The sequence below is a fragment of the Buteo buteo genome, chromosome 5 (genome assembly GCF_964188355.1).
Source record: "Buteo buteo chromosome 5, bButBut1.hap1.1, whole genome shotgun sequence".
NCBI lineage: Eukaryota > Metazoa > Chordata > Aves > Accipitriformes > Accipitridae > Buteo > Buteo buteo.
Genome location: NC_134175.1, coordinates 51,762,988 through 51,783,441, shown reverse-complemented (window position 1 = coordinate 51,783,441; position 20,454 = coordinate 51,762,988). Strand labels below are relative to the sequence as shown.

Genomic DNA, 20,454 nt, shown 5'->3' with positions numbered 1-20,454 from the left:
CCTTTGGACTGAGAAATGACAGACAGCCCTGGAAAATTCTTCACCCTTCAATTACCTTGCTCTCCTTGAGAGGCATTAAGCACCCTTAACATGTAAGGTGCTGTCATTCTCTTTCCCTCACCTCTGCTACCGAGTTCCTTACTTGCTGCCTGCACTGGAAGCATCTGGCAGGGATGGGTAAGATGCGTTGTACTACAGCATGCACAACAGCCTTGGTGACTTCTGTTTTGTAACTTAAGTTTGCAACTCCTGATTCCAGACGGGGCTCCCCTACATAACTGACACAACTTGTATAAACAGTTTAAAAGGAAACATTCCCTCTCTCTTCTCCCACAACTGAAGCTTAGGCAAATGGAAAACAAGGCAGGAAGAGATCGTGATAGATTGACTGCATGGCATGAATCAACCTATGAGTTAGCAAGGTACAGGTGTCTCTTCCAGAGAGTTCCCAAGGGTGCAGGAAAAGGTGCCCATTCTTGCAAAGCAGATTCTTTCCCCTGCAGCACCTTGCACTTGCCAATTGCACGCCTCCCCGACAAAGAAACCATATCTGCCCTCACCTTGGCTACGCTCTCCCTCTTTTCTTTCTGCCAGATAAAGCATCCAGCACCTGGTGCCAGCCAGAGGACGGAACTCATCAGAAGCGTTTCGAGGATCAACAGACGGGATCCATCCTATGTAAGCTGATTACAGGATTTACCGGGCTCCTGACAGTTAATATCACACAGCCAGAATGCCACATGTCAAGTGTTGGAGATATGGCTCTGACGAAACCAGGCTAAGGCAAAAGGCCCTAAGATTATCCGCTCTGGGAGGGATGTCATTGAGAGGATGCGACTGGCTGTGAACAGAGTACTGCAACTATCACACTGGGAAATGTTAATCAACTTAAAGCAAGTAACACATGATGAGAAGTGGGAAAGACTCTCATCAGCAACACTGGTAGCTAAGTTAATTGTGGATTGACTAGAAGAGCAAAAGTATTACCATGCAAAGATTGATGAATCACCAAGCCGTGGCCTCTGTAACAAACAGGACAACTCCCTTCATCCATGCTATAAAACATCCTTCTACAATTACCTCTGGAATTCACCTGCAGGACTGTACTGCTGGTACACGGCCTGGCCACGCTCAGCCGGGGTACCGACTGGCACTGGCGATGCGAGGCAGACGCACCAAACTGAGGACGTACTCTTTCAGCTTTGAATTCTCCTCCTCCAAGCTGGTGTGTGCGTTCTCAAACGCAAGGCAGGACGTTATTCTTTCCCATTGTAAGCCTTTAAATTTTTGTCTTTTTCTTAAAAACTTATCTGAGGAGAGGCAGAACGGGGTACCGCCATCAGGAGGTTCATAGTTATGGAGGAAGCTTGAACACTTAAAACTTAGAGGTTCAAAACCAACCTGAGAAACAGCCATCTCAGCATTAAATATTTTATTATTTTAAACAAAAACATGTTCACTGAGGGAGGGAAACTTGACTCATTATCTGAGCATCTGGGATTACCAGTACTGTATTTATGAAAGAGGTTGCAGTACATGGCTCTCTGCAATTGCTCTGATCTCTGCATCTGCGGTTCCAGGCTCTACCCGCATTACCCTCTGACAGACGGGAAAGCATACGAACCTATTTTCCTGAGATTGCCCTTAGGAGTCAACCAGCTGAGTCTTGCAAACCAGTTCTATCGGCGTGAACCGCGTACACTCATCAACCCTGGGACTGTTTTTATTAAACCATATTACCAGAGCACCCATAGGCCTCGCACAGAACCGAGCCCTCGGCGCCCTCCATACCACACGAACACCGCCAGTCACCGTTCCGAGGACTCCGCAGCCTAACGCAACACCAGAACACGCATTCGCCTATCGCAAATAACGCCCAAGAAGCCCGCGTCCGTTTCCGGGAGGAACGCCACGCGAAGGGCAGCGCTCCTACGACCTGCCAGCGCGAGCCCAGCACCTGCTGATGTATTTCCACGGCGGGCGCCTTGCATTTTTTACTTGTGTTATTTACCGTACTTGGGTTTCCTTCATTATGTAGGTATTTTAATGTGTTGTTATTTTCTATGGTGAAGCCTAACGCCCCTGCTTTTAAAAAGAGTGAAAAGTTTGCTGATGTACCTGTGAAAAACGAAGAGCCACTTCTTTTTTTTAACAGCTGTATAATCATCAAGAGCAGTGTTGCAATAACTGCAGTTTTACAACGTACCCATAAAACACGCTCCGCGCTTCGGCTCCGAGGCGCTCGACGCCGAACGCCCAGCGCTTCTCGCCCTCTCCCTTCTCTCCCGGGAGCGTTCCTGGGCTTCCCGCCTCCCTCCACCGAGGCGACGGGATCTCCCGCTCCCACCTCACGGCCCGGCTCGGCCTTCCCCGGGGGGCTCAGCACCCACCTTCGGTCCCCAACCCGGCGGGACCCGCAGCGAGGAGCCGGCCCTGCCGCTCCCCTCAGCCCGGCCACGGCCGCCCCCCTCAGCGCTTCCCGCCCTTTTGCCTCTCACCCCGCGGCGCCCACGACGCCCTGAGGGGAAGCGATGGCGGCGTAGGCGCCGCTCCCCGGACCCCCCCTTCCCCTCCTCGCCCCACAGACGACTCCCGCTGCCCGGGGAGGGGGGGGGAGGAAACTCACCCGCTGTGCCCGCGGTGTCCCCCCCCGCCGCGGGCGGCGAGGAGCTCGGCGTGAGGTAAACGGAGGCGGCGGCCGGTTCGGGACGGCGGTAGCGGCTCCCCTGGCTCGGCGGGAGGCGGGCGGTGCCGCCTTGCCCCGCGGAGGTGGGGCCGGGGCGGGGAAGCGAAGGGCTCGGACACCCCCGCGACCGCCCCCCGGGCGGTGCCGCCGAGCCCCGCCGGCCCGGGTGGGCTTCCCCCCCCCCCTCCGCCGGCGGGTCGAGGGGGCTGAGGCGGACCCTGGCCGGCACCTGAGGGGAGGGCGGCCCCGGCACCCGCGGGAGGGCCCGGGGCGGCTGTCCGGGGGCCATCGCTACCCCTCGCCCCAAATTTGAGGCACACGGCAAAAGCGGGTGGCGAAACCGGGTGGGTCGGGAAGGCGGCGGGCTGCGAGGTCGAAGTTTTCATAACCGAGGCGTAGAGTCAGCCGGGGGAAACTCGGTTCTAACCTTAGGAGATCCTGGCTGCGGATCGGCTTCAGGCAGCCCCCTTCAAGGCGTCGGGCAGCTGCGCCGAGGAGATGGGGAGAGCCACAAAGCAGGCAGTTCTCCAGCCGAAGGAGCTCCGGCCATCCGGGAGCAGGGCGTGCTGCCAGCGTTATCCCAAAGAACGGACTTTGGATGTTCGAGCAGCTCCTGAAACCACCCTGACCCGCTGGGACTTCGCAGATGCCCCCTCGGCATCGCCATCGCCCCCGAAACGCCTCGGCCGCAGGCCTGGCTGACGGGGCCAGGCATCGCGTATCGGAAGCGTATAAAGTAGGAGCTGATAAAGCATGCCCAACCGGGGATCTCGAGCCAAAACTACTGAAGGTCCTCATTTTAGGATAAATACAGTCTCCACTCAGTTCAGCGCTGCCGGAAGCTAAATTTCACATATCTGAGTTTTAGCAAAAAAAGTATTTTCATCACTAGTGATAGATTTGCAGCAAGTAATTTTCCAGGGATGCAAACCCCTATCCTTTGTTTTTTTACTGTACTCTTGTGTAAGATGAATCTTGGAAAGGGATACGATAATTTGTGTTGTTTTGATAGAGTTAATTAACTGATGCAATCCCACATTCTGAAAACGAAATTGTAGGGAAACACTTGCAAGCAGTCTGCTCTATAATTGAGTTCATCCTCCAGGCACAAGCTTTATCTAAGAGATCTTAAAGGGTGCATCATTTTAACTCATGGAAAAAGCTCTGTGGCGTGGCACCGTACAGCGTTTGCCTTCCTCTGCGGGACTAGTGGGGAATGCTTGGGACTCCCTGGCTGCTCTCCCTAGTATAAACCTTCTAAATTGGAAAGCCTTTTCCTGCACAATGGAGCCAAAGCAGTAGCTTCTCAGACAGCATGAGGAAGAAGAGCCTCCTATGCACCAAAAGTAGCATGATCAAAAAGTGCATTCTGATTTAGAAATAATTGACTCCCATTTTTTAACAGACGTAATATCCAAGTCTGCTAGGACAGTGGTCTGTCCTACTAAACGCACTGGGTTAATCAGCATGATTATATTAGTACATCTATGTAGTTAGCGCATCCAAACACTTAGTTGCTCGGTGGCATTTACCTAGCTCCTGGACACCTGTACTTGCCACCCTGACCGTCGGCCACCCATCCCCAGCAAGAACAGCAATAAAGCCTGGCTGTAAGCAGCTTCCTACGCTTCTGGGTTCTGAGCAGGCCCCAAGCGAAAGCAGCATGAGCACACCTAAGTAATGATGCAAAACCACATAATCCTCATTAGAAATCTACTCAGCAGCAAAACCAGAGCAATCCATTTCTACAGAAATTCTGGCGTGCCAGAAATTTGCATTGCTGAGTAGAATGGTAACGATATAATTGAGAAATGCTCAGATTAATAATTACTGAAAACAAGCCATTTATAAAGCTCCCAAGTATGACTTAAGGGAGGTGGCAAGGACGCAGGAATTTCTACTCCATTACACTGTATACAAAGGGAGTGTAACATTCCCATAAAAACGGAAATGCACGCAGAGGGTAAGTGGAAGAGTCTCCCCGTCACCCTCCCGGCTACTGAAAAAGAGTTGGAAGAAGGAACATTTCCATGGAGAGGTAGTAGAGAAGATGCAATTATTTGATCACAAAAATAAAAAATAAGCCTGTGTTCCATTTCCCAGTGAGTCACCCAAGCCTTTTAATTACTGTCTACAGATTTCGAGGAAAAGCTAAAATCCAGACAGTGGCCTCGGATGGGGACTCCAGCACGCTCTCAAGCGCGGTTCCACTGAACGGGTCACTCCTACGCGTCATGGGCATGGGCAGAGCGCCCCGGTAACAGGGATGCTGTATATAACGTGTCACACAACATGCACACCGCAAAGTTTAGTTCAGTTTTATTTTCCACTGTAACGGTTTTCGAATGATACATCATGCAGTCTGCCAGTGTATCCATCCATCTCTGATGGAATTTTAGAACGAAGATAAAAGACTTTATCTCCACGGGATGGGGGAAGGAGGGTTCAGGTCTGCTATCAAGAGTTTAATACATTTCAGCATCGTTTGATGCAATGGCAAAAAATTTCCCCTTGTTACCAGCAAAACGTGTCCACAATTTATTTTTTCCTAAATTGAACACTACTGTAAAGATACATAGAGCCCAGAGAATACACATCTGCAGTACACGTTACACACTTTACAAACTAGACATGTATAATTCTACAGAATGCCTCAACCCCCGTGGTTCTCCCACAACAAAAAGTGTTTCAGTGGACAAGATTGTGAGAGCGAGAGAGGAACTGGTAGAGCGGTGTTCCATCCTGCACAGCGGATGTTCTCCAGTGCACTTCGCAGTTCGTACAGGCACAGTGAAGATGAAAATCAAAGCAAGGGTAGATGAAGATTATCCTGCCAATTTATTTTTGGATTCCTTCCATTTCCAATTGAGATGTACTTCATTCATGTTTACACAAGGTCTTTCTCCTCCAGCAATGGAAATCTGATCAGGCCTCTTCCTTTTGGGCCTTCATCACCATTTGGTTTAAATACCCGTTTATTCAAATAAAACAATGTTCAGCTTAAAATTCTTTATTTTGTGTACTTCCAAGCCTTATTTATCAAAATTTCAGGCAAATGTGCATCTTAGTCCATTAGGCTTTATAAAATGAAATTTAAAAGTTACTCATAAGGTTCTGTAGACAGAAATTATTGTAGTAAAGTTCTTTTGTGACTTATTTTTTAGTTTTTTTTAATATATTCAGGATAATCCACTCTCACCCTTGTTGAGTTAAATACAAACTTAAAAATGCATCAGCCAAGATCTTTCCAGGTTTAAAACTTTCCTTGCTGTTGAGAAAACAAGTCGATGAAACGTGAACTCAAGGACAAACAAGAAATTTGAACAGATCATTAAGAGAAGCTCAAGTGAGCAGGAAATACTTTTTAATTACTAGCAAAAAGAACAATATGCACTTTAGTTCCATCTGAAGTACGTTTTCCATTTGTGAACGGTATTTCCACCAAAATTTGTCCCATGCATGACATTTCAGATGTGAAATTTAATTTGCGCTATACAAATCACAACTTTAAAATTAGCCTAGAATAAATATAACACAACATTCAAAGAGCAAAGAAAGTAAAGTAGCATCAAGTAGTGGAAATATGAGGAGACAGGTTTTGATCTCTGCTGAGCAGTTGTGTGGTTTTCATTTCTATATATAAAATGTGTAAGACTTAAAAATGGTACAAAAGTTGAATATACAATACGCAATACAAACTTAAGTTGCCTAATTAAAATAGGCTTACAAAACAAGAATCTATATATAAGCAGAGCAAGTTCAGTTGACAATTAGTAATTTCCAATCGAGTGAATATCTTCTGTAATTCTTTTTGAGAATTTTAGCCTAAGGCATCTTTTCAGCGTTCCAGTTATAGAAAGTCCTCCTACAGTCTTGATGTAAAAGTTAACTTGGAGAAACTTACATTATTTCAGCTAGGTGAACTGACTGGCTGATCAGCACTAGCACAATTAAGAGATGTCAAAGCTAACTTATTACTCAAGCTGAAGAAAGCTGTCTAAACTGCCATACATAACTAATGGTGATGCTGTGAGGAACTTAATACAATTTTTTTTTTTAAGCTAATGCCGTGTCTACAATATACTTCCATACAGAACTTTAATTTGAGAGACGGAACAAAAGTTTTACTACAATACAAAATCTTTGACAGCAATTAAGTTTGGTATCTTTTCCAAGACAACTGTTTTAGAACCAAAACAAGAGGATCATTAGTTCATAGTAGAAATTTCAGCTCTGAACAGCTGATAAGATAGCACAGAGTAGTTCTGAATTAGTAATTTTATTAAAGATTGCATATGGCAAGTTCACAGTTCATTTTTCTGGCAGTGCACATGCACATAAAGAAAGAAAATATAAAACTTTGGAAAATACAAAATAAATTAAATACATGCAAATTTGCAACTTCATTAAATATTTTTAGCAAAATGCTCCCCAAGATAGTGCAACATTAAAAAAAAAAGTTAAATTAAGTCCAACTTACTTTGCAACAACCTAAATAATTTCAGTAGAAAAAAATATCTAAAGTCAATTCACAATCTTTCAAAACGCTCTACATTAACTAAATAGTTCTACGTCTACCAACAAACACGTTCAGAAATTTTGGAAAAAAAAAAAAAAAAAATCAGTCTCAAATGAAGTAAGAGCAAACGTCTGCAAAACAAGACTAGAGGGCTATGCTTGGCCGTAACCTTCCTAGAATCCACGCTTCGTGAAGACGTAAGGTTGCATCCTATGCACATCTGAGCGAGGAGGAGGATGTGTGCGGGTGGCACAGGAGCAGTAGGCAGCGAGGAGCAGCAGTAGCTTCTGCCTGCCAGCGGAACCTTCCCGGAACGATTCCAGTGCCCCCTTGCTGAGAAGATGGAAACTTTCTGTCTGGCACGAAAGAAAGATCCAAGGCAAGCGGTCTCATCCTTACCTCCGTGCGCACAAGCGTACCATCCGTAGGACGACTTGCGTACTGTAACTTATAAAGACGTTCTTTTCCCCTTGCTATATATATGCTCTTCACCTCCTAGCAAACGTATTCCCAAATTTGGTCTGCAAAGGACAGCTTGAGTCTACAACTCTCACCTCCTTTTGGACTCTCTCTGTATAATTTTTTTTAAGGTAGGGGCTGGGGTTTGGGGGGTTTTTTGTTTGTTTGTTTCTTTAAGGTAGCGTCTGTTCTGGTAGGGGACTGTTCACTCCCGTACCTGAATTCCAGTGTGAACAGATCGGGGCTTGCCGAAGGCATGCGGGAAGGGGAAAGGGGGGGATGCTTGTCAGCTTTTCCAAGACAAGATTTCCACAGCATTCTGAAAGCCTTCAAAATTTCATAAAGAACAATGCTTACAAACACGTGGCTAGCCATCACACTCCAGGAAAACCCACCACCGTAGGGAGAACTACAAGCAGATCAGATCTTAAATTTAAGATAGGTCACACAGATATATTCATGTAACTACCAAACTTCAAAACCTAGATCTATACTAACAGATTTCTCTGCATCCCGTTTGATCTTTACCAGGTACTGCAATAAAGCTTATTTTATACAGTCCAAAGATTTTTATCAGGATATTACAAATGGTTCTTTGGGGAAATTTACTTCTGAAAATGTAAGCAGTAAAATTAAACCATATAGCAGCACATTTTCATCCCCTAAAAATATAAAATAATATGTATATTATACAGTAAATCAGTCATGACAGAGCACAATCACCTGCCTTTGATGGCACTTGGTCATTGAATAATTAATTCTTTGATGCCAGAAGTCGGGATTTACTGATGCAACAGAGGACTTCGAAAAAGCATCAATCTGAGAGTAGAAGCCCCAACCTAACCAGCGCCAAGGGGTCAAACGCAGTCCGTGAGAGATTCTGAGTGGCAGACTTCCTATCGTTACTTAGATGGTTATGTTAAATACATTGTACAAGTATCTGTAGAAGAGTTGAGCTGAACACTTCTGTACACGTGGAGATCCTACGAAGCTCAAAATACCTGGGACCAGTGCATTGCAGATGGCTGTAGGAAGCGCAGGATGAACAGGACGTGGATCGGGTTGAAGAGGGGAAAAAAAGAAACTAGTGACTTAATGACAGTCCTTAACATGCTAAGTGGAATTGACCTGTCGAAAGAGAGCAAGAAAGGTAACCATAATTAGTGGATGTCTGAGATTAGAAAGCAGATATGCAACGTGGCAGATCAACTGATACCTACACCTCACAGAAACGTGATGCACAGCAACCAAAGAGCCACCATAACAGCCACGAAATGAGAGTCACGTCAAGCACAGTTTTAACAGCTCACGAAATTAGGGTCTCAGTTACTAAGTCTTGGAAAGGAATTTTGTCAGATCTACCTTTAAAGTTTCCAGCCCACAAACTTGTACAATCATAATGAAACCATTCTCTTGATGAAATTCATTCTTTGCCACCTACAGCATGGCATTATGTCTTGCCTAAATACATCATTAAACACTATCTAAAGGTCTAACTCCTTTTTTTCCTTTTATCTCTCTGTTCTTTTAATGGGATTTTTCTCTCACTGGTCAGCACTTGGATATGCTGAAGAGGAGATGTGTGCATATCTTATATAACAAGTAAGGAAAGTAACTGCAGTTGAGTTTGAAAACTTATTATAAAACGAAGGGGTGAGAAAACACAAATCCAAAACAATCCTTCTGTTCTATATGTCTCCTGACAGAGAGGTGCTTTCCTGAGACACATATACACACACACACATATATGTGTTTACAGCAATATATAAAAATACTTATATACAATATTTTGATAATATATTATAAAAATAGACTAGATAATTTTATATAACATATATGCTCATTATACAGGGATCTTTCTCACTAATTTAATAGTAATTCCATTCAGAAGCAAAGTTCAAGGCACATTACCAAGTACCAAGGTGATTTAAAGTTGATTATAAAACATTTGAAATACAGACTTTTAAAAATGCTTGGGTTTGTATTGTTTTTCCCCCATGTTTCTCATTAGCCATATGGAAAGCACCACATAAGTAACTGAGTGTGCCTAGCACATTTTTAAATTAGCTAATACAAAATCAGCCTTACAAAGAGAGATGTATTCTCCTCAATTAAGCATTTACTTGTATAGTTATTTGAAAAAAACCCAAGCTTCTCCGTATTCAAGATCAAGTTATAAAAATAAATAAATATTGATACATCAGTGTTTTTAAATTTACCCTAAATTAATGGTGGGAATTGTAGTTAGCTCCTCATTGTCATCCTTATTAACACTTTAAAGGAAATCTGGATGGTTATTAATCTATGCATCTTAATGGCTAGATTAACTATCATCTGGCTAGATTAAATATAGTTATGAATCTTGCTGAAGGATGGGGAGGTGCTGGGAACATACCAGAGACTTTAGGATAAGGGACATGCAGACAAGAGCCTGTTTGCACAGCATGTTTCACAGATCCCAGTACAAGTTACTTTAATAATTTCAGTAGGCCATGATGGAGCGTTAGTGCAATCGTTAGCGCACCTTCCCATCAGTCCTTTCCTTCTCTTTCGAAATGAGGCATCAGACAAGTTTGAGCAAATATTAGAAGGGCAGATAACTAGCTTCCTTCAGATTTGAAATATATCTGCTGCTGCTCGCTCTGCCCAAGGTTTCCAGGCCGGTCCTGAGCAGCCCCGGCGTGCCAGCTTGCCCACAGGTCTGTCGATACTGGGAGAGCATCCTCCAGCCTGCAGCTCAGTCACTGAGAAAGGTGTCGGAAAAATGGTGACAGCAAACCTTGAAGTTTGCATACAGCACCTGAAGTGCCCTCCAACAAAGCCTCACAAGTCTTGAATCTTTTCATCCGTGCCTTCCCTGAGCCCCAACCTTAGCTGCCCCTGAGCTCAGCTAGTGCCCCTCTGTTCCCTGTGTGCAGGGCCAGGTTAGGTCCAAGAGGTAATTAAAGCAGACTCCGAGATGATCTCTGGTCCATCTGGAGAAAGTCCTTCTTAAATCATGAGCTGCAGAAGAGCAGCACCACCGTGGCTCACCTCTCTGTGAACAACCCCAGTAACAGGAGTGTGTGGGGGGCTTCTGAGCAGGTCCTTCTCGTGAATTTAAAGACAGAACTTCAAATGAGCTGATTTGTACTAACATTGGTCTGGCCACATATTTTAGTCACGAAAAGCAAGTCAACATAAATTTCTACCGCTTAATGCATTTTTCCCATTATTCACTTCAATCTGGCAGTTACTAACTAGCATGCTCCAAGGGACATTCAAGTTTGCTCAGACACTGCCTTTATGCTTATTTCCATTTCTAAAACTCATTATTATTATAGGCTTTCTTTAACAATTTAGAAAAAAAACATATGAAACCAGATTGCATAGTGACTTTGATAATTTTGTGCAGTTTTTTGGCCTAAACTTTGTGGGGCGGCATGAGAAAGAGTCAAAACAATTTGGGTTTGGGGGTTTTTTGTTCCTATCTAAAGCAAAATACATACCGTAGGTTTTGGTTTTTTTAATTCCTGGTATTATTTGAAAAACTTTAATATTAACATTTTTTGAAACCTGCACTGTGTTTAGTTATATTTAGAAAGTATTCCCGTAAAGAACTTTAAATATGACAACAAACAACTAAGCTCTGTAGCTGACCAGCAGAGATACTAATATGCAACCATCCACATGACATGATTTGCAGCTATTCATGCGTGGGGAGTATTGCTTTTTAAGGTTTTGTCAAAATACTTCTCCCCACAAAATTAAAAAACTCTGTAAGATTTACACTGAAGAATACATTTCAACCACCTGTATTAAAACAGAAAAGATTAAACTGTAAGAACCAACTCAAAACTGTGCTACAGAAATAAACATTTAGAAATCTCCAAGGCTGTCTCCATGAAACCCTGGCATAAATTTAGCTATATGGTTGTAGCAATTCCAGCACCACCTTCTTACAGAAACACACTGCAACCCAAACAGGACTCCTACTGCAGCAATTATTATCCCATTAGCTGCACCAATGTGAATTCCCTTTCTGATCCTTTCCGAAATCTAGGTTTGAGGTATGCTCCAGGTAACAAATTCATTGCACTTGTATTTTCAAAAACATCTGCAATGTAGACAGAACGAGGAATTATCTTTTAGAGATTTGCAGACACCCCTTGGCCTCCTGAGTCTCCTGTTTAAGCCAGTTACCGGCAATTTGCAATTTCAGGACCACATTTTATTAATGCCCGCATTTCTTTCTCTTCCATCTGCTACTGTTATTCATCGAATGCTATGCTTTCTGGGGCAGAAATCATCTCCTTACATCATGCATGTGGCCCAAACAGGGTGAAGTCTGAACTTTGTCCTGCTTAGTCTCACAGGCTTGCCCAGCTCTGCAGAAGAAATTTTAGCAACAACCTTTGTGAGAACAGCAAAAGCAATACTGGCTGTTACTGAGGGGTCGGCTGCTGTGTTACTAAATCATCATCACTGACCAGTCTAACAGCAATAAGCGTCTATCATCTTTACTGTGAATGATGAATGAACATAAAATAAATTGCCCCTCATCTTGGTATAAAATTTTCATTCCAGAGATAGGGTATGTTACTTGACAGCAAACATTTATATAGAAAGCCCACCTTTCTTTCACTGCTGTTAAATGAATATAAAAGAAAGTTCTGTTCTAATTCTAGCTGCGTAGAACCATGCCATTCAAAAGCATGGTGTAGTTCTACAGAGCATAGAAATGTCTCAACAATATTATGGAAATAATCTGTATTAAATTTTCCCTGCACAAGTAGTACCTTTACTAACATCTCTTACTCAGGCCCCTGGGCTTTCATCCAACAAGCTCAGAATTCAGATTACTCTGATACTCCAAAAATCCTTTGGCAGCCAAATAGTTGCAATTTGCCAATAATCTTCTCAACTGAAGGACCAAAACTGATGAGAACTGACCTTCTTTAATCACTGCCCAGCCTTAGTTTACTACATCTTCAAGACATCTTTCTAGATGTGTGCAAAAAATCTAGAACTTGACTCAGTTTAAAAACCAATTGTAAGGCCTAAAATATGGTTCTCTGAAGTAGTAATCATAGAATAGAATCATAGAATATCTCAACTTGGAAGGGACCCAGAAGGATCATTGAGTCCAACGCCCACAACATTTCAAATTGTTGCCTTACACATAATATGCAATACCTAATATAGCTGGGCATTAGACTGAATCTCGAGCAGGAAGGAAAGTAGACCAATAAAAGGCATAAAGGAGCACTACTGTCAATTAAGAAAATAACACACATACATACTTTTTAAATGGCTTCATTCTGACCTCTAGGGCTTCCGTTTGGTTTTCAGAAAATTTTCTAATTTTTTCAGAAGCCATAAACCTGTAAGTTTACCCACTTTCTTCTAAGATCTTCCATCTTCTTTTTCTCTACCCACATTGTCCATGAGCTCCTCTGCAACATGTTCCAAGTGTGGCCCAACTCTGCTCATTCTTCACCACCCTCAAATCTAAAATTCAGCATCTAAAACATTTGAGAGGTATTCCATGCCTTTCTGATTGCTTTTTATTGACTTCCAAAGTCCTACCTTGTTATACACCCATCTAGTTTTAAGTGTATTTATTTTGTTAATAACTTCTATTAATCTGCAGTTGTCCACCTGACATGTGCCTATACCTAATGTGTGGCCTGTTTGAGTTTGACACTTAATTTCATAGCAGATGGTATATTAAAAGCCCACCCAGTTTAGGCAGGTAGCAGCTTTTTTTCCCCACAGAGCAGCTGCTATGATATATGTTTAGAAATTTTTTACATGCCTCTGTATCATACTCTTTCCCCTTTGCTCTTTCACAGAGGTGGGAATGCAATGAAGTAGATAGACAGAGGCCATCTCGCTTGTTGTGAGATGGAAAAGCCAATTTCAGTTCAGAATGAACTAATGCACAAAAACAGTCAGCAAAGACTTGCCCTAATTCATCCACAGCAAAAATATGTTGCTTGCAGCTACAGGGCTCATGGAAAACACAATGAACAGAAACAATCTGCACAACACAATAACAGCTTGAGTGCGATGTGATGGATGGTTTGCATGCATGCATGACTTGAAACATTCTCAAAATAAAGAAAAAGAAAAAAACACCCAAGAATGCTGAGTGCCTAAAGGAAACCACATACTATCAGAAGAGAGTCATAAGACAATTAATCCTCAAGAAGGGGAAAAAAACCAAACTCAGAGGGACAACTTAGCAGTCCACTGGCTGCTTTTCACAGCCACTCACTACTGTCCAACTCTTAGTATGCCTGTAAAATAAAGTTATCGTCTAAAATAATAGCAGATGTAAAATATCTCAGAAATAACAAGCATCTAAAGAAATAAATGGGAAGGTAGGGTACATGAAGCAGTCTCATGGGAATATGCTGCTCATCTTCCCAGGATGAGATTTTTGCTTAGGAGAAACCCTCAAGCCCTTGCAATTAAAGTAAAATATTTACTTTTTTTTCTGAAGAGAGCTGAAAAAGAGTACAAAGCAAAAGAAATAAAAGTGAAGTTCACCACATTGTGACACTCAAATTTGGAAAGCTCTGTGCTGCTGCCACTTATCGCTGCTCTACCCCTGTCCCAGGCTGGAATATCACAACATGGAAAGATATTCATGTTACAGAAAGCAGAAAATTACACTGGCAGAAGGAACCTTTGGAACTCTATTTTTACTACATGAGTTTCACACCTCTTGGTGTGAATTTCAGTACAGCTTTACCAGAGCATTTTAGTTTATTAGAAGAGTTTTAAGTGATAAGTCATTAAAATAAAAACTCTCATCAGCAGCTTGCAAAGCATTCTAACAAGGCACTCCTCACTTCAATTACTAATTTTCACAGTTAAATTATTAGCAAACAACTCCTACTAAAGCTAGGGAAAAAAGACTGTGGGTCTTCTAAAAGCAAGTCTGAAATGTAAGAAAACTGGGTGATTGGTGAAAGAACAGATGAGTAAGTTACTTTGGTCTTACTTCTCGTCTATTTGGTGTTGTGATAGTAGCTGGAGTTTGACATCCCTCCCCCTCGGATGGCATGGACAGCTGTCGGAGAAGACGCTGGGTAATGACCAGGGCGGATGGGCTTGGCTGCAGAATAAAAGTAGGAAACCAAAGATGACGTTTAGCTTTCACAATGTTTTCTACCTCACCTCCTCCTCTAGTACCAACCCCATTGTTTCCAAACAAGGAGCCGTGCTTGGCAGAGCAGTCTGTAACCTAGCTCTGTGGAACACAGCATTCCTTTACCTCGGCCAACAACAAATACACCCATTTTCTGCTTGTGACAGAGCTGTTGAACCATCCCATGCATGCCCCTCATCTCTGCAAAGGTTATGGACTGTCTATACAACAGAGGGAAGTCATGACCCACTTGGTGGTCAGTGATGTACTTCCTATGTCCAATTTGACTATTTAAATAATTCCAGAAGATGCTGAGACAAAGCTGTCGATAGCTTTCTACAAGAGGTAGCATACAGCAGGAAATATTGTGTGCTGCCTAATTCTCTCTCAGGTTTTAAGACACCAGTATTAGCATCACCATCCAAAACATTATCCTTCTACTTTATCGATTACAACAAATAATTCAAAAAATTGCCCCATTTTAAACACCATTTGATTGTATGCACACATTCAGATTACACCACAAAGATATATCAAGCATTTGAATTATATAGGAAGATTTTTGACTCTACACAGCCCGAATTAAATCACAAGGAGGAGTAATCAGGGAAAAAGAGAGGAAGCGACAAGGTCCAGACAGGCAAGGAAAGAAAGCAAGTGCAGAAGGAGAGTATGTGGGGGAGGAAGAAAGTGAGAGATTGATTTAAAGAGACAAGTTTTCAGGTCACTAGAAGGGCACACAAGACCCATTATGCCATTTATTTACTGAGTTAAATAGCAGAGGCACTTTAAACTTTAGGTGGGGCAGATTCTATTAAAAAGTGAAGTCTTTGAAGATTTCTGTGCAGCAGAGGAGAAGCAGACCCTGTGGTTTGCCCTGGACTGCTGCTTTCAAAGCTCTCTCTATTTAAACATGAGCAAACAGACCAACCATGAAGTACGTGAGCAACCACTAACCCTTTAGCTCCATGTCCTTACCAATTTGAGCAGAGTGTGCTCTCCGTGCCATGTTTTTGGCTCTCACAGCCTCCTTAATGCGATCTACCTCCTGCTGGTACCGTTTGCGATCTCGCATGGCGTTCTCCTTGGCCTCCTTCAGTGCGCTCTCCAGGGCCTTAACTCTCTCTGCCGTAGCTCTAAGTCGTTTTTCCAGCTTAGGAAGCTCACAACGAAGATCTGCATTATCACGTACCAACTGCGAGAAAAGAAATTTAAAAAATATCCTATGAGAAAGTTTATTCTATTCAACAAAATCTCATAGATCTTATCCTGAAGGGCAAGGGCTCCAGGACAAAGCCTGATATGGCAGGGCACTCTACTACCATACTTGCTTTTCTAGACTTTAAGAGCAGCTGTGGCAGAAACTGTGCATTTCTTCAGAACGCAGAAATGTTCAGCATTTTGCAAATACTTGATCACCTCATTATTTCAAAACTGCAATGCTTAACTATGGCTTATGGACAACACTGGGTATCATCAAAAATTCATCATCTCCAATGGTTATGGCATGCTTACCTACTTGTTCCCTACTCAAGCATATGGGAAAATTGGAAACTTTAATGCCTCAAACATCGCTAAGACGTCACTTAAAGCCTGTAGCTATAAATGTGATGATTATATGCAATTTTGAATTCATGCACTTCCTCAGTTAAATATGAACCTGAGCAAGGTCTGTCAATTATCAGAGTAACATCTAACTTTACATGCAACAACAGCCAAGAGAGGATTGATTTTTTGATAAATAAAAAACTGATGCAAACAGTTAGAAAATCCAGTACAAATTCTACTGAACAGATTATACCAGTACTAGAAGTCAACACAAAACTGTTCCAAAGGAGTGACTCTCCCTTTCCTGGAGTGAAGGGAAAAAAAGTGGTTTAACTACCACATTAATAATACAGTAAAGCAACAGCATGTACTAACATTCACACGTTGTTTGACAATCAAAATGTTTTACACCTGCTAGTCCAGGCTTAGTGCCAGAAGAAAAACACAAACAAAGCTAAAAAAAAAATTGTCACAATGAGCTTTTTCTACAAGTGTTGAACCCTTGTTCTAAGAAATAGTTACGATATGAAATAAAAGCAGGATGACACCACATTCAGGTCAAGTCCAATGTCATTTTTTCCTCTAAGTTTCTTATGAGACATGGACTTCTACTCGGTTTTGAGTAAATATACGCTAATGAGAGCTATAAAAATCCGTATCTGAAAACCCAGCAGATGCATGAACTGAGTGCAAAACAGGCAAATCAGTAAAAGGAAAAACACTCCTAACATGTCCCCATTTCCACATTTAGAAACTAGGTCTTTAAACCATCTGTTCCCTGGGAATCTCAAAACACTGAACCTTAGCGGACACTTGTCATGATCCTGCACTGCTTGCTTTTTTGGCACTTCCACAGGAATAAATAAAGCCAATCTCGGACAGTGCTGTGTCTCACTAGTAACAGTTTCAGAAAACTGCACTGGGAAATGTTATGTCACTGTTAAAAAATGAAATCAAAAGCATCTTTACTATTTTGCACTTGCAGTGGGATGCAGTTCAAAAATACTGACATCTAACAAGAGGGTGGAAGCTTGCTTATTGGCAGAAATAATCCAGTTTTGCCTAGTGAGGTGCTCCCTAGATATATAGGCACACCACTGCTATATACACACTTCCCGTAAGCAGAAGGTAAAGTTCTCTCCTTGACGTATACCCAAAACACTTGCCTACTACACATCCCCTCCACCCCCCACTTGCACGGTGGGTACCTAGGGTGAAGGGCTCTCCGTAGCCCTCGTCTCTCTGTACAGCAGAATTCCAAAGGAAATGGCAGCTCCATGAAAGAGGGAGGAGACAGATGGACATGCCCAGAAATAACCAATCTCAGCATCCCGAGGAGGCACCAGCCCTTAAGCTGCACAGAAAACCTCTATTTCTTTGCTTTCATGTTCTGCTGGTTGCCTCCACTCAAGTCACCTCCAAAGGTGCCACGAAGTAGCTTTAGGCCAGGAGTCAAAACTGGGGGATACACAATCCATCTAGAAATCAGCTATCAGCACACAAGGCAATAATGCGTTCCACCAATACAGTGACAATTAGTCCTGCCAAAACTGCTAGAGTCTATTTTCACAGAAAAAATAATTGTTTATTTAACACATTCATGAGAAGTATGGGTAGTGGGAAAAGCAGCTCTAACACCAACTCCCAATGCCAAGAATTTTAGTTGAGAACTATAGGTACTATTTCCTCAGACAGTACATGTTACCTTCAGAAATTATCCTTTTAAACATAAAAAAGTATATTATTTTTTTTGGAAGGAGAGGAGAAAAGGAAGGAGAAGAGCAGAGAAGGAAGGAAGCGGAGACCCTACCTGTTTGTGAACCTTTGTAAGCTGTTCCAGGTTGTTCTCAAGAAAGGAAATTTTCTGCTTCTGTGCAGCACTTCCACCTCCGTCGTCGCTGTCAAGTTCAACGCTCTGCACAGAGAGTTGCAGAGTTCAGCAAAGCCAGGCAGAAACTCAAGAGGAATCTCAGGTCTTTTGTGAATTTAAGCTTCCCAAAGGCAGAAAAGTCTTCCAGAGCCCCAAATTAAAGAGAATTTATTTTACCTATTCATTTGATATTTAAGAGGCACATTTCCCACTACGCAAAAAATAAACTATTCTTATTTAACAATTATAGGGGTATTCTGAATATGAAGATCATAGATTTTAGTGGGGAAAACCCCTTTTCCCTCTTTTTTCCACTCCTGGGAGACATTTTTATGCAATATAGGTTTTCAACCTTATAAGAAAAAAAAAAAAAAAAAAAGAGTATAAAAACTCTTCCTCAAAACTACTCTAAAGGACTAAAAAGTCTTGCAAATTATGCAGCTTCTGACTCTTCTTCAACAGTTAAAAGTACCTTAATTTCTGCCAAATAATAATTTTGCCAGAAAAAGGCTGACTAGTCACAAGTCCATAAAAAGAAAGGGCCGCAGCATTCAGTGTCGCATAAGTTAGTGGAAGTTATACTGAATCATTTCTGACACCCATTAATACAGTCTTTGAGAATTAGTTTTGTAACTGAACTGAACTGGATTGGTTCATTTTGCTTAACCACCAAGATTTGCCCTTAACACATTAGGACCAAATAAAAGCTAAAGAATATCAGAACAGTTTTAATCTTATTACTCACTGTTATTGAAAGACAATATCCCATCTTGTAACAACATGCACTAAAAGCTTCCAGCAAATCACAAGAATACTGCAAAAAAGAGACTTTGGTTTAAAAGAGTATAGTCTTACTTTTTTAACACGGGTGGTGAGATCTTGGACAAACAGTTTGCGTAGGTTGTGAAGAGTCTGAAGTTCTCTTGCCTGGAATCAAAATAATTAAAAAAAAAAAAAAAAAAGCACAAACTAGTAAGAGATAGTAGATACTCCAGTGTAAAAATTCTCCTCAGATTTGAGTTGATAATATGACTTCATTTATGATTTACTTATAGAGATGTACCTGCCCGTAGGTATAGGCAGCACCCATGCTGTTCCCCATGGAAGGGCTCTTGCACCTCCCAAGGTGTTCACCACACCAAAGCTACTTCTGAAAATATGTTGACTCTGTCTTAGGGGGTGGGGAAACAACAGCAGAAAGCTGAAGTCTCACAAATTGGCCACGGTTACAGACATCCAGTGACGTGAAAGAGCTCTGGATTCACTCTCTGGCAAACGCATTGGTCCCGCTCTGAATGCTTACTCACAGGCACTTAAGATGTTTAAGTGCTTTTTAAGTTTTGGCAAAAATCCAGGCTTTCCCAGCTTTTTTTATACACATCAACTTCTCAGGCTCAGCAAAACAGTCACCTTACTCCAGACTGGAGGTGTGACACAAGAAGTGGCAACCCTGCACCTACTCCCAGAAGGACAGAAGCACTAATCCATTTGCAAGAAAGGAAACTATGTGGATAGGTAGCTCACCCCAACCCCATACCGCACCAAAGCCATACTGAAGAGAACCGTCTTTCCAAAGTTGATAACAGCAACCTTAGCTTTTCCATTTTCTGCTTATCCACTCACATACTGGAATTTAAACAAATTGCTCAATAAGCTCCACCACGATGACAAGCTTTTGAGCTTGAAATTTTTATCTTTATCTCTCAAAGGAAAAAGGCAAAACCGACTGGAAACCAAAAAGGAAAAACTTCCTTCACAGGCTACTAGAAACCATACATTACAAGCACAGCTTATTTATGTATGTGTGATGGGGTACCCAGAAGAGGCACCAGGTGCCATGCTACGTCACACATGGGTGCAGAGCAGACACCTCCCCAAGAGCTCCCGTTCTGTTTGGGGTGCTGCCTCCACCCTGTCACCCCCTCCCACGGGACCCCTTCTTCTGCTTCCTCACCAGCCCAGCACTGGGAAGGAGAACGAGCCAAAGCAAAGGCAGCCGCTGTGGTCCCACCAAGACTGTTCTTCATCCCTTCCTTCTCAAAGTCATCATCCAAATGGCATGCAATGCCCATGGAGCCTGATGTCTCCCCATACCAACGGGCAGGGATGAGCAACCATTTGGCCTTTGATGGCTCATGTTTTCCTGTAATTCGCTACGCTTGATGTTTAATTCCTGCTGCAGTAATTATTAAAACTCTAACAAAACTCTGAACAAAATTTTAATATAAGGTAGT

The 20,454-nt window shown here is 42.5% G+C and overlaps 2 protein-coding genes across 4 annotated transcripts in view; both read right to left on the bottom strand.

Annotated features, from left to right (window-relative positions):
- LYPD6B (LY6/PLAUR domain containing 6B) overlaps nucleotides 1–2,727 on the bottom strand; it is a 55,037-nt gene extending 52,310 nt beyond the window's left edge. The window contains exon 1 of one of the 3 annotated variants that reach the window (XM_075028997.1): nucleotides 2,627–2,727. The gene's annotated coding sequence lies outside the window, so the exon portion shown is untranslated. The remainder of the gene's footprint in view (nucleotides 1–2,626) is intronic. The other 2 variants (XM_075028999.1, XM_075028998.1) reach the window with 2 other exon arrangements.
- Nucleotides 2,728–7,291: 4,564 nt separating this feature from the next.
- The window catches only part of KIF5C (kinesin family member 5C), an 87,429-nt gene continuing 74,266 nt past the window's right edge, over nucleotides 7,292–20,454 (bottom strand). Inside the window, exons 22-26 of the mRNA XM_075028985.1 lie at nucleotides 19,076–19,147; nucleotides 18,161–18,265; nucleotides 15,781–15,997; nucleotides 14,656–14,769; nucleotides 7,292–8,792 (exon numbers count right to left, since the gene is read on the bottom strand). Of these exons, the coding sequence (XP_074885086.1) occupies nucleotides 14,663–14,769; nucleotides 15,781–15,997; nucleotides 18,161–18,265; nucleotides 19,076–19,147 (501 nt within the window). The 3' untranslated portion in view covers nucleotides 7,292–8,792; nucleotides 14,656–14,662. The remainder of the gene's footprint in view (nucleotides 8,793–14,655; nucleotides 14,770–15,780; nucleotides 15,998–18,160; nucleotides 18,266–19,075; nucleotides 19,148–20,454) is intronic.